At 34.3% G+C, this 15,389-nt stretch overlaps 1 protein-coding gene across 2 annotated transcripts in view; it reads right to left on the reverse strand.

The window, feature by feature from the left end:
* Epha3 (EPH receptor A3) overlaps positions 1–15,389 on the reverse strand; it is a 304,612-nt gene that overhangs the window by 280,852 nt on the left and 8,371 nt on the right. For both annotated transcript variants that reach the window (XM_021185614.2, XM_021185613.2), the window contains exon 2: positions 3,673–3,737. In XM_021185614.2, the coding sequence (XP_021041273.1) occupies positions 3,673–3,737 (65 nt within the window). The remainder of the gene's footprint in view (positions 1–3,672; positions 3,738–15,389) is intronic.

Below are 15,389 nucleotides of genomic sequence, written 5' to 3' on the forward strand. Positions count from 1 at the left end.
AAAAAAAAAGAAAGTAGGAGATATACTAAGCAAACAGCCTACACAAAGATATCTCCTTGAAATTCAGTGGGTCAAGGATGTTAGTTTTCAGACTGGTTATGTGAATCTCTTGACTCTGAAGCTGTTCCCTGGCGTTATAGCGAGCCTAAACAGAGTTAGCTCCTTCAGTGTCATTGGCCTTAATTCCTCCTCTATAAATCAGCCTATCAACATGATTATAATTTCCATAAAAGCTCTCAGGTTATCATGAAGCTATGGAGGGAGTGGCCAGTTTCTTGTAGCATGTGAGAGTGGGAAAGCTCTGTAACCACTATGCTCTACAGGGCAGAAGAAATCAGGGAATAAGCATCAGGTGGTCAACAGACAGGACTATTTGCCAAAGATCCATTTATTTAAGTGGATTGACACTATCACCACGTCACTGATAAAAATCTAAGAAAATCTTAATTCTGCAGTTACCAGTCTTGATAGTTCTTCATTGCTGCAAACCATGACTCACTTGTTTCTAGAATATGCTCTATCTGCCTAGACCCTGGCAATGCACACTCTACACATACTAGCTGCTTTCAGGCACAGGTCCTGGTTTCTTCCTGATTATCAGCGCATAAAGTCAAAACTAAGAGAAAACATGAGCTTCACTTGCCTGGAAGTTTTCCTCTATTTTGATACAGAAACTAAGCATGTTTGCTGAGTAGACTGACTTTTACCTCAGTCACTTTTAACTATGGATTTACAGGTATAGGGGAAGCTTTGGAGCTTGTAAAATATATGTACATAAATATATACATATGTAAATATATATTCATATGTGTGTGTGTCAATGTGTCTTAAGATCTCTCTAATGGAAAGACTTATAAAACTATGGAATCACTTTTTGAAGGTTCTAGCTATGATTCAAACCCAGGATTCAAATATTATAGTTCATGGACTAAAGGTCTAGGAAAGGGAATTGCTTGTATCTAGTTTATAAAAACTAAATAGATATACTGTCGAGGCAATATGTCAAGCAAAAATTTCATTGAAAAGTGAATTATAATTTATAATCTTGCAAGTAATTCCAAAATTCAACTTCATAACTAGCTTTATGAATTTTATGTGTAGATTAAGCTTTGTTATGTCCCCGTATAGGTCCTTGAAAAACTTATTTCAAATCTAATAATTTAGATGACATGTTTTTGTTTGTTTAAAGATTTATTTTGTTTTTAATGGTGTGTGTAAGTCTGTGTGTGTGTATGTGTGTGTGTGTGTGTGAATGTGTGCTACACGTGTCACTATAGGTAGAGGCAAGAGGCATTAGATCCCTTAGCTGGAGTCTCAGGCAATTGTGTGCTTCCTGACTTAGGTACTGGGATCTAACTTGGATTCACGAGGAGAATAACATGCATTCTTAACCACTTGAGCCTTTTATCAAGCCCCAATCTTCTCTGTATTAAACACCTTTTTTTAATGATGATAGACGTTAATGTAAAAGTTTTAGCATGAGTAAATCTTTGGCAGAATGAAAGGCAAGAAACCAAAATGAAATACATAAAGTAATTAACTACATATGGATGCTCTCCCAGAAAATTTTAAACAAACTTTAGAGAGCTCTGATGATACACACATACCACACAAAAAAAGTAATTTCAAGTTTAAAATGGATTATTTGCTTTTTAAATTTTACACTTCTGAACATTTGGAGTTTGTGACTGTAGTGCAATTGAAAGTAAGGAACAGCTCGTATACTCTCTCTCATCTCTTTAGTAACCACATATAGCTCTAGAGGGAATGTCATTACTAATCCCCTAGGCACGGACTTCCCAAATTTGGAGCTGTCATTCTTTGTTAGGAGGGCTACCATGTTCATTGCAAGATGTACTGCAGGACTCCTGGCTTCTTCCACATATGCCAGTACTACTGCCTCTTACTTCTAAAATGGCAGCATCTACAAATATTGTCAAATGATCCTATGAGTGAAAGCCAAATTTACCTCCCTTCCTCATCTCTTCATCCATTGCTTTCAATTAATAAAGAATGATTTGCAATGATTCCTTATGCTAACGTAGTTTAATCTTACTGTTTTCCTCTAAAGGTTAAACTCTTATTTTAGTTAATCTAAGCATTACAATGAGATGCACCCCTTTTAGAAGAGTTACTTAGTTAATAAGATATTCTAGGTTGTTTCAAGTTCACTTATTAAATGTTGTATTTTATACAAAGGTTCTCAATAATTTTTGAAAATTGTTTCCTTAATAAGCAGTTACAAGCACAAAATGATCCTATCTATATTGTATTGAAGAAGAGGAAAGATTAAGGAAAAAAATTGATGCAGGCATAGTGCCAAATACCAGACATATCTCTGGAAGATGAAGCAAGGAGATTGTGAGCTCAAGAGCAAACTGGGCTAGACAGTGACTTGCAAACTGATGCACGATTCATAGTGGGACCTTCTCTCAAAACAACAGTAGAACAGGATATGGCTAAAATGGCCAAAAATAGAAAAGCAAATTTAGGTCTATCTTTTAGCTAAGTAGTATTATGTGAGTTTTTCAGTTCAATCCTGAGTTTGGCTATATTTTTCTGACAGTCCAAGCTGTGTCTTTTCCCAATTATTTAATACTTTTACACCTATGGGGAAGCCAAATCCTGGCTTATTTCATTCTCTCTGTTCCAAAGCAACATGGAAGCCCTGATGATGGGTTCTGGCGTGGTGTCAACGTCAAGGTGCGCCAGAAAGAAAAGCAGAGGCAAGGATGACAGATGGATGAAGTACCCTTGACAGAAAACATCCCTTTGTGAAGGAATGGTTGATAGTTCTGTGTGAGTAAGTCAGGACATTTAGGCATCCAAATCTAAAGATGGATACCAATAGAAAATTATAGTAATTAAAATCACTTTGAAAAGAATACAACCACAGAAAGAAAAAGAGCACATAAAATTGTTCCTGTGAGAAATATTTAATAGTTTGCATTCCATTCATGCTATGCTCACAAATAAAGCACGTTTAAATAATTCACAGTTTTGAGACACATGAGAATTTTTTAAATATTTTTTTCCAAAATAAATAAATAAATTTTTGTAACAAAGGCTCATTATAAATATTTGAGGCACCAAAATGCCATATAGTTTAGTAAGCTGTGCCTGAACTGGTAAAGTCTAAAATTTATATCAATAGTTCAAAACTTCAAAAGTTAAAGCAGTACCGGTTTTAGCATCTAAATAAAACACAGTTTTAAAATAATCTGGATAAGTAAAAGATATTCAAAATAAATAAAGTGAGCATATGTTTCCACATTTGAAAATGAATTCTGTTGTACTTGAGCTTATCATCATAGTTGACTTTAAGGCTTTGACTTGGAAAAATGTTACCAAAAATATACTTTGAATCTAATGTCAAATTTTGAAGTTGTGTCAAAATATCTATCTTGATCCTATCAAATTTAGATTATGTATAAAATGCCTATTACAATTAAAATATTTAAACATCTCAGTGCAGCAAGTATGGTTTCAGGAGTAAAGAACTCTGAAATTTTCAGAGGCTGCACAGGACATCAACATTAAATTGTGCTTGTACTTGGATTTGTGCATCATCATTACAGAGCTTTCCTCAGAAAATACACTGACCATTCCTTACTGTCTCATAAAGAGGCAAAGGACATTGCTACATTCATTTCAGGGATCTATTGAACTCACCCCGTGGGATGGGTAGGAGATCCAGCCCAGCTCTCCTTGAATTGTTTTCGAATCTAGTAGATTAACTGCAAGAAAACAAAAGGACACAAAGAATATAAGTACAATGAGTTATTTCTATCTCCTTCTTTTAACAGTGTCTGCTTTGAATATTTCTGTCTAATAAACAGTGCTCTTGGGCGCTATGGGGGACTTTTGGGATAGCATTGGAAATGTAATTGAGGAAAATATGTAATAAAAAATATTAAAAATTAAAAAAAATAACTAAAAAAAAGAATTAAAAAAAACCAAACAAACAAACAAAAAAAAAAACAACAACAAAAAAAACAGTGCTCTTCTTTTCCATTATAAATACATGATAAGTACAACAAGAAAGCCACAAATAGCTGGAGAGAAAGTTAGTGGATCAAAAGTTGTATGGTTTTTTCAAATTTGTACCTGTAGGACTCATAACTATCACATACTTATACATTCTGACAGAGTGATCGTCTTACATGGGAAATAATAAAAATGCAAAATAGGCAAAACATTAATTCTAACATAAAATAACTATAAAGACAACTAAATTGAATTATTATACGATTCCCCTAGGAGGTGTCTCAAATATGTATTATATAATTAATATCCCTTGTTCTACATCTCATCTTCTTACTGGCACATGAGACTATTAACCATATTATACAATTATGTTCTTAATGTTTAAATTATTAGCACATGAAGTAAACAAAGAAGTTATCTGTACATCTGAGGAGAAACCAAAGCCAAAGAAGGCAGGGATGTAGACTACCCCTTGTAAAATCTTGATTATTTACTTACAAAGCACCAGTGCCTTCTCATAACATTTGCTAGGAACTTCTCTGACTTCTAAGCTATATTTATAAAGTAAAAGGCAAATGCATGTAGCTGCATTAAGTATAAATGAAAATCAGTTTTGTCAACACCAATTTCTTTCACTCTGTTATAGATTAAAAATTAAAGTGTTAAAGAGTGCTTTGAATATAATCACCCAGAAAAGCTCACTTTGTTGATATGATGTATTACTGTTGTCAGTCTGTCCTGTTAAATAATGGAGAGCATGGTTTTACCTCATTCTTCTACATTAGAAAACAGCCTTATGGTTGACTAATGGAAGGTGTAAAGGAAGATTATATAAACTAAGCATCTATTATTAATGTGAACCAGAGTACGCAATCAATAAAATGCGAATTTCATTTTAAAAATCTAAAATAATCCCATGTCAAAAGAGAATGATAATACTCAGACTGTATGTACACCACACATACTTGTGGTTGCAAATCTGAGAAAACTACTGCACTCTTATAAAAATCCAAATTCACTTTTTTACAAAGAATCTAAAACAGTATAATATGATTAGAAATAAAACATATGTGATAGAGTCTTCATTATCGAAAACTACTTAAAATTTCCTGCTTGGGTTGCTAGACAATAGATATATTAAATGGCCCTAAAACAGTGGACCATTTCAACTAAAATTATAAAACTTGAAATTGAATTATTTCCTTTGCTTTGAGGAAATATATAAATTCAATCTATTTGTTTTAAAAATTGTAATAGTTACAAATAAAAATAAGGGTGTCTGAAAAAAGTCATAATTTACTACTGTCTACCTAAAATGTCTTTAATATTATAGAAATTGATGTGTAAATGTGCAAATAAAACTTAAATCGAATTTTCCCCTCTGAGGTATCAAGGCTTTCCCCCCACCCCCGAAACATAGACCACCAAAAACAAACAAACAAACAAACAAACAAACAAACAAACAAAAAACTCCAATAACAGGCATGAGAAGCCCTCTTTTGAACTGTTTGTCAGAGTTTTCCAAGAAACTCCTAAAATATTATAGGGTATTGGTATTGCTGTTTGTTGCCCCTGAGAGGTGGATAATAATCCCTGGTTTTGAAGATTCCATAAGTAGTGGCTTAAATAGGTTTGGCCCCTGAAGACTCATGTGTTTGAATGCTTGGCTCACAAGGAGTGGCACTATTAGAAGGTGTAGTCTTGTTGGAATAGTGTGTCCCTGTTGGGGCAGGCTTTGAGGTTTTCTCCTGGGTGTGAAAGGAGACCCTCTTCCTGGCTACCTTTATATCAAAATGTAGAACCTTTGGCTTCTCAAACTCCATGTCTGTCTGTGCTGCCATGCTTCCCATAATTATGATAATGGACTGAACCTCTGAAACTGTAAGCCATCCCAAAGTAAATATTTGTCTTTATAAGAGTCGCCTTGGTCACAGTGTCTCTTCACAGCAATGAAACTCTAAAATACCATGCTTAAGAAACAGTCCATATGCCCCTGAGTTACACTTGACAGGGAAGCCTCCTCTTCAGGATTGTCTTCTATGGTAGCAAATGGAGACATGCAAGATTGTGAAGCAGGGAAACAACCAAAAATTCTACTCAGGTGTGATCCTATGAAAAACATTGATGAAGCATGGCACACTACCCCGAAGGTTGTGGTAGTGGCATGTATACCTTGGTGGTAACTACCAGCTCTCCTGTTGAATTTCCTTCAACAAATGAAAAAAAAAAAATGAATCTGAGAGAGGGAACTTAGTCAACTATCCAGGGCTAGTGATCTCATGGATTTTTAAGAAGAATCTACTGCTATTTATTAAACCAGCACAATTTATTACAACATTCTAAATATCTTTCCTCATGCCCACAGATAAGTGTAGTCTTCACACCTCATCAAGGAAATCACTCTGCAAAACATGAATACTATTATAAACACCACAGCCACTCAAAATGGAGAGTTATGAAGTCCAGCCCCAGCTTCTACATCTGCAACAAAACTCTTGCACCTAAGGCTCAAGGATAGTTGCTGGTATTAATGAAGAGGGAAAAATACCAGATTAATCATATTTGAAATTGGATTCTGCTCAATGAAGAAATAATCCACAATACATAATAATGCCACATAATACCACATATGTCACATTTTTAGTGTGCTTAATTAATGGTCAGTAAAAGCAAAAACTCCATTACTCACAATTTTTGTGCTGTTATCTATCAAGCATTTAATTCAGCCAAGCATGATTATCATAAAATATCACTGTACTAATCCAATGATATAAATATACTTTGAACCACCACGAGTTTATCACAAGCTATGGAGCCAGTGTTCTTGTAAAATTACTACGTGGAGCAACAATTCCACTGAATTGTATTTATAATCAACTGTCAACACATGATCTAATGGTGGAGACTAGCTGACATCAAAAATCTTTTTAAAAGTTCTTCATTTAGGTTTATAAGGTGCCCTGTGTTTGTATCCAGATGAGAACAAAACGGTCTAGGAATCGTAAACACTTTAAAGTTAATTGGAGTTGGTAATTCCATAACAAATCTCTAGTTACATGCTAGTGGTCCTTTTATAGTGAACACAATCTTCCTGAGATAAGTAAATAAAGTTGGGTAGATTTGAGAGTAAACCTGAGTGTGAGTTTTCTGGCACATCTTGACTAAGTTGTAAAAGAAACATATAGTTTTAATTCTCATAGGTTAGGTATTGATGCATTCTCCTCTCAAAATATATGAACATCCTATAATTTCTTCTCCAGTGTTACCACTGTTCAAATTCCAGGGGGAGAAGTTAACTATCTAAATTCTCTAAATATCTAAATGCTGTAGTCTGAACGTAAAACCCAAGTTGTTAATAGGAACGAATTGTTTTCATTTCTAGAAAAGTTATAATCCCAACTTGAATTTTAACAAAAGGTTAGGGAATTGTTCCTGAAAGTTGTTAGGCTCCTGTGAATTGCTTAACTCTAATGTCTGCCTCATGCCAGTTACTTACAAGAAATGTAAGTTACTCTTTAGCATATTTCAAATTTTAATGAAAGGATTTCTAAATATTATTGGTATGTAATATGAAAACACATTATTTTAGTAATGTTAGAATATTTCCTACTCAAGGAGCTATGTGACCCATATTAAGTTTTTAATTGACGATATTTTTAAGTTGGAAATATTTCTTAATATTAAGATTGTATTAAGATCTTAATATGGCAATTAAGGGTTTGGCAATAAAGTTTTATTTAGAAATCTCTTTTAAGTCTAGTAGTAAATTTTTTTTTTACACTTTTGCTATCTGTAGTTTTAACACTTTTAAATACAGGTGCATATCTGGGCAAGGGGCTTACATTCCCAAGATGGAGAGGCCATCTTCACTTGCACATGACTGTTTGGCACAAATGTGAGACCAGGTAGACCCACAGAAATGTGCATTTAAACAGTTCCCATGTTATAATTGACTAAATTGGTAAGAAATCCATCCAAAGTAAATGAACTCAAGTTGGAGGAACAACAATATGAACTAACCAGTACCCTCAGAGCTCCTTGGGACTAAACCACCAACCAAAGAAAACACATGGTGGTACTCATGGCTCAACTGCATATGTAGCAGAGGATGGGCTAGTCAGTCATCTATGGGAGGAGAGGACCTTGGTCCTGTGAAGGTTCTATGCCCCAGTGTAGGAGAATTCCGGGGCCAGGAAGCAGGCATGGGTGGGTTGGGAAGCAAGGGGAGGGAGGAAAGCATTTAAAGTGTAAACGAAGAAAATATCTAATAAAAAAGGGGGAAGAACTTCTGCAAAGGGGAGGAGCCACCTGTCCACCCCTGCCTCTAATATTACTGCCACACGTCCACTGCACTGCACAGTTGACTTGGGACTCCTGGTGGCCACCATTCATTTTCTTTTCCTGTCCTCTCACACAAAGGAGAGATTCAATCTAAATTTTCTTCCTGGCCAGAGATGTTTCTCCATGGTGTCTCCATGAGGCCCAAGAATTGGTCCTCAGAATCATGAAGAAGTTCATTTATGACATCATAGACAACTGCCCTAACTTCTCTTATTAATAGAAATGCATTCTCCTATCAAAAGACCTCTTTTTATTGACTCTTTTCTTTTTGTTTTACAGACTTTAGATTGCAAGGCCTCATAAAAGCTATGAAAATATTCTACCACTGGGATACATCTCCAGGTTTAAAATTGCAGGCATTAGAATTAAAAGTTAAAATAGATAATGTCAGATATGTGCATGATTAAAATCTTTTGACATAAATCTTTGGAGTTTCCACTCTTTAGAATCCATGAATATATTAACTTTGTTTTGAAGGACAATCTAACATCTGATTCAGAATGGCTTCTTGCCCACTTCCAAAGATTGACAGTTAACTTAATATTCACAACCGGACACTCTACGTGCAGCTGGGTACAAACAGCATTAAAAATTGTAAAAGTTAAATGACACACTCTATTCTTGAGGCAGATTTTTTCAATTGTCTAGTAGCACTATCAATACACTTTGTGGTGACATAAGGGTTTCATTGCATGAAAATATTGCATTACTTATAATTATCAAATAATCATTTCAAAGTGGACATCTAGCTATAATAGCTAAAGGATTTTAGATTTCTATAATAATAGACATTTTCTTGTAAGCCTTCACTTATATGCAGTGTTTATAGCCAATACAAATACCTACAAAATCACGACAACCAAAGACAAGAGCATCTTTTCATTCCCTTTTGCTTTGAGTAAAGAATAATGACTTTCTCTCTGTCCACATCAACACCTTGCATACACAAGCCACATTTTTATGCACTTATCTTTATCGTTTTCATCACTTTCTTTTATGATAAAGAACATACGCTTGGTTTAGGCTACAGAGACCAGAAGGACCCTATAATCTGCTTCTAAATGATAGGTAAGCAGCCCAAACAGAAGAAAAAGACGCAGAAAGGGACACATTTAATTCCTGGTGTTGTAAATTACTGTGTAACTCTCTGTCATAAATAATATGGAATTAAAAATTCATGGTTTATATTTTGAGCAAAAGTTAACTATATCTCAGCTTTTTTTGTCCTAGTTTATGCGTACATTTTGCGATAGTCTATTGAGAAGAAATTTAGAAAAGTCTGTTTCTGATATATTTCAACCTGGATTTATCTATTATTTTTAAATCTTTTTTGTTTAAATGCTTCTTTGCTATACTTGGTAGTAATTTTACTTTTGTAAACATAACAGACTGTTTTAATAGAGATGCTATGCTTCAACTAACAACTGCTAACATGTTAATGACACTATAGAACATTTTAATTATTGTATACCAATTCTTTTGCATGTAAACCTCTGAGAAACCTATGTTAAACTTAATGTATATATTGTCCTATAGATATTTAGTTAAGACTAATTCTCACATTTCTAGATAAAATATTTATTTAAAAAACAATTCTTAACATTTCTGGTTTTTCTTTTTTCTTCTCTTTTTTTTTTTTTTTGCCTTAAGTTACCTTTCATTACATGCTACCATTGTGAATTTTTGTATGTAATACAGAATTGTGGATAAGAACATACACTAGAAATTTATTGTTCTTACTAAGTTTAATTCTTTAAAAAAAATCTGGATTTATCTCTATGGAGAACTTAATTGTTAAAGGAACTGCAATTATGTTCTTCATCTAAACCTTTACAAATAGCAGGGAGGAAGCCGCTAAATGAAAACACAGTCTCACGACAAGACTTCCTGTTTAACTGATTATATGGTTCCAGGAGATAACAACCCAAATTGCACTTGCTACAGACACTTACACAGGTGTAAACTATACTATTTTTAAGCATAGCAGATTTTCCCCTGTTTTCCTCTTCTAATCAAAAAAAACGTTCCTAAGGATATACACTGGCAATGCTAATGAGCAACCACGAAGCTATGAAAAACTCAAATAATCTTTTCCTATAAACTATTGGAATCTTTGTCAGTGAAGTTGCAGTAAATGAACAACCCCAATTGTTGAAACCGTCACAAATATTAGGTTTCTGTTTCTGCACGCTGGCAACTTATTTGTAAGTAAGTATGAGTAATTTAGATACATTTTCAGTTTAGACCTATTTTCTAAAATATGTCTAACAATTCAATTTCAATCCTTAAGTATCAGTGGCATATTTTCAATGCACACTTCCTTTTGAAATGTTCTAGAAACAAAACAACTTTTAACTCAGAAAAGGACATTGAAAGATTAGAATGTGAAAACTAGAAACATTATTCAATCATGTTATTAAAAACAATAATGAAGGCAAAGAGCATGTTTGAATACCTAAATGAATATACTATCTTTATCTTATAAAAGAAGGCTACCTTGGCATGTTTTAATCAAAATCTCAAAAGCTTGATTATCAACCTTCAGATGTGAAGTCAAAGTTCTCTTGAGTCGGAGTCTGAGAGATGGCTGTGAGATTAGGATAGAACCTCTCTAATATAACACTTTTTAGAAATACTAAAAAGTTCATGGAAATTCCTCGGACGTAAGGAATCTAAACTTTAGCAACAGAAGTAAAACTGTGGTAAGGAAAGAAATTACATTTCAATTTAGGAATAAGCTCTGGATATTGTAATATTTCCTTACACTTTTTTTTGCAAAAGAAGTTAATTTCATTATAGATAAAGTATTTTCAATATCTGGAAAAACTAGAAAGGAGTACAGCTTTGACTTCTTGATATTCGGGAAGGTATTTAAAAGTCATGTGTTATGGATTTTGCTAAAGGCAATACAAATTTGAGTGATAGCTATAGACACACATAAACAGTACATTGTGTGTGTGTGTGTGTGTGTGTGTGTGTGTGTGGAATACGTTTGGATATTTATAATAGTCTACAGAAGACCCATCTATTTCAAAACTCCAGCCATTTTCTTCAAATTTGGGGATTACGGTGTCAATGGAATATATCAAACTGACTGCTGGGACAGTCAGAAAACATTGAATTTACTGATGAAAGGGAAGGTAGAGTTCAAACGGATTTGAGTGTGGTTTTTCTTGCTAGTATAATTACATTGTGAAGAGGGCCTGCAGAAGCTTCTAGTTTGGGATGGTCCCTTTGTGTCGGCCCCATGTGTTCCCAATATTCTCACATGAACACATGCATGCATGCATATCCAACACTGAACTTACGTTCGTTCACCTTACATCTCTGCTTGCTGGGAATTGTTCTCAGTATTCAGCTTTTCAAACTGACGTTTTACAATTAGGAACTTACTTAAATTATTAAAATCTAGAAACTTGCCATAGAATCTAAAATGTTTAGTTATACTCATCTCTGTCAAATGACATACAGCAAATAATTTAACTTTTCTAGGTGCTGAATTGGCAACAGAAATACATCCTCTGAGGATTTGTGTCAGGATTTTCACTGTTTCATATTACATATGTACATTGCATAATTTTTATCTAAGAACATCATCCTAGGCTCATCTTTTCCACCAGAACTAATATTTACACAGGCATGGAGCATATCAGAGCTTACAATATTTCCAAATTCTAGTCTGAAACCAACCATTATCTGCAAAGTCTTGGTAAATAGACATAAGCACAGTATTGTAACTATGAAAGCTGAGTTCCTGTAGAATAAGAAATTTAGTGTATCTCACTTTTTATTGTTCTTCTTAACAGCTTCCAAAACTGCAAGTTTGAAATTGAGTTTATGATTCCAGACTTTTATTTATTTATTTATTTATGTGTGTATTTGTGTGTCTGTGTGATCATACGTGTCCCACATGTGTGCAGGACCTTGAGTTTTCTAGAAGAGAAAATCAGATTCCCTGGAACTAGTGTTACATGTCATGTGATTGTGAGCCACGCTGAATGTGTTGAGAACTGAACTTTGGTCCTCTGTTAACCTGGACCCCCGAGATGTCTCAGACACTGGACCACCAACCAGGCAGCATACACCACCAGATATGAGGCCCCCAACACATACACAGCAGAGGACTGCGGTTCTGGGTTCAGTCGGAGAAGATGCACCTAACCCACAAGAGACTGGAGGTCCCAGGGAGTTTAGAGGTCTGGTGGAGTCTGGGTTAGGGGGTGGGGACATCCTAGTGGATGGATCCTCTGGGGGAGGAGGAATGGGATGGGAAACAGTCAGAGGGTGGACCAGGTGGGGGATAATATCTGGAGTGAAAAAAAAAAGATTAAATAAAATTAAAAAGAAAAGAAAGTTGAGTATTTTTAACCACTGAGATATTGCTACAGTCGAAGGACTCTAAACTTTTTATGATTAACATTAATTATAATAAATCTACAATAGTCACAAGGTTAGTCATATAACAAAATATTCATAACTTCCAAAGGTGATTTTTTTTCAGAGAAAAACAATTTAAGTACTAGAAATTTTATTTTATTTTATTTTTCTGAGTTATAAAAGTCTTCTCACACTTAAAATGATTTTAAATATCACTTTCAATGGTGAGAAAATGGTATAGTTTACAATGTACGATTGTTTAAGAAGGGCAATTGTACTTTAGAATATAGAGAAACTATTATTGTCATTATAGATTAAATTAACCAGCTCAGTCACCTGAAATACACAGGGAAGAATTTGTTTTTCATAAAACAAGGACATTAAAGGGGTAGTCTAGGCCAGACATGTTGATAACACACAGTAAAAATTCTGAGTTTTTCCTTTGATTTACCAAATGTAAATGAGTCTTATCTATGGTAACACAGAGAAAATAAATCAAGAGAAAAATAGTAGGCTTTAAAAAAAAGTATTTCTAGTATTTCACAGTTGTTAAATTTAATAGGATTTTCATATTTAATAAAGGGGCAGAATTTTAATTTATTGCTATACTTGGGGTAATAATTTTAATTTTTTTCAGTCTTAAAAAGCAAAACCTACCTTAAATTGCTTTGGCATATTTGTGGGAATATTGTCATTATTACAGACTGTAAAGGGGAAAGATCAAGATGAGACTATGACAAACAACAGTTCTTTTAATTTTTAATCTCATTAGCAATTTGTTTTCCAGAATAAATTTTATACATCTTGTGTCCATAACAAACATACTCATCTATAACATTTTAGCCACAGTATGGGAACATTTCAGTTTGGTAAGAGAACCCTCTGATTGGCCACACACACACACACACACACACACACACACACACACACAGAGCTTGTGCTGCAAACAGACTTTTCCTCAGAGCAGTGCTCTGCTTATCTTAAGGATTAGTCAAATGAGCCAAATGGAAGCCATTGCAAATTAGTTCCTCTGCCTGACTTCTCAGTGTGAACATTGTCTGCCATCTTTTGCATCAAGATCTATCCTTATAAAAGAATGTCATAACTTTACTCCTCAAAAGATAGACTCATTAGCTAAACCAGGTTTGCAAACCAGAAAGGGCGCACACTACTATCATGTGAGGCTATTTCCTGAATGTATTCTGAGGGAGACTTGAAATGTTAAGTTTTCTAGTGATCAGAAACCAGCCAACTTTGACAGCAAAGATGTACAAATTGGGAATCTTATATTTTTTAAAAGACAGGGAACGTTTCAATGTCACTAGGGCCTAGTGGGCTTCTTCGTCTAGCACTCTTAATTATTATTGGAGAAAAGTTAGTTTAACCTCTTCATAACTTCTACAGGAAATAATTCTGACCTTTGCCAAATGTACCTCTTAGCCACCAACCTGAATGCTGTTTTCCAAGTTACCTCAGTAGGTTACAAGGTTCGGTTACATAATTGGCCAAGACTGTTGTTTTGAGAGCAAATAAAACAATAAAACTCAGTTTGGGAATTTTTATGTATTTAATTCATTTTGTTTAATAATTTAATTTTAAGCCTTAGACCTATAAAAAGACATACATTTCAGAGGTATTATAAAGGCCAGATTTCCATAAGTATTAATTTCATATGTTATTAAATACTTAATAACAGAATGCAATGGTTTTATAAACTCACATGAAGGACTGGGTTTTTTAAGTCAAGCTTACATTTCCTTTGATTTGGAAGCGTTATTCAAATCCATACATGAATTTTAAGAACCACATTTGAGGGGAAAAAATTGCTGAGTTATTTTCCAGATGTAAGGGTGGGAAAGAGAGCTATCTGCTAAGGCTTTCTCATTTGCCAGTGGCTGGGTGGCTGGATCCTCTGCAAGAACACAGTGTATAACAGACAACGCACTAGAAATTTTAAGTTAAACCAGAAGCAGTGGCCCACTTCTCCAATTCCAGCACATGTAAAAAAGGTCAAGAGTTCAAAGCCAGCCTGGGCTACATTAGACCATGTTTCAAAAAAAAAAATCATTAACTAACATGTTTAAAAGTTATACATTGACATTTCAGCAACAGAAGAAAGACACTTAAAGGCAGCTTGCTCGTCTACTTAGAAGCCTGATGTCATCAATACACTATTTTTGTTCTTTGGCAGGTACAGGGAATTTATTGCGTCAATTAAAGCTGAACATGTGTGTTGAAATTCCCCATGAAAAGCAAATTGCTCCATACTTAATTTGCTACTTTACAAAGTACTCTTTTAGCTACCATGTTAACTCTCTTAAACAAGCTACAAGTATTTTTTAATGTAAACAAAGACAAATAACTTAATTTTAATTTTTTTCATCTTAAGTATTATTTTTTTTAAAAAATCTCTCAAATCGGAGAATTTCCCACAGGGAGCTGCACCTACATTTTGGAGCATGCTCTATTTTTCCCTCGTCCTGATTTTCTGTGACAACTCCCGGAGTCAAGCCACACTCCATTCTTGGGATACAAAGACAAAACCTGTCAATAATCACACCCTGGTTATGGTGACAATCTTCTCACATTTTCCCTTTCTTTTTTGTTTGTGTTTGTTTGTTTGTTTGTTTGTTTTTTGTCTGTGGAATCTGGGAAAATCTTTATTTCAGGGTGAGGCATGTGGT

This window comes from Mus caroli, chromosome 16 (assembly GCF_900094665.2).
Source record: "Mus caroli chromosome 16, CAROLI_EIJ_v1.1, whole genome shotgun sequence".
NCBI classification, from domain to species: Eukaryota; Metazoa; Chordata; class Mammalia; order Rodentia; family Muridae; genus Mus; species Mus caroli.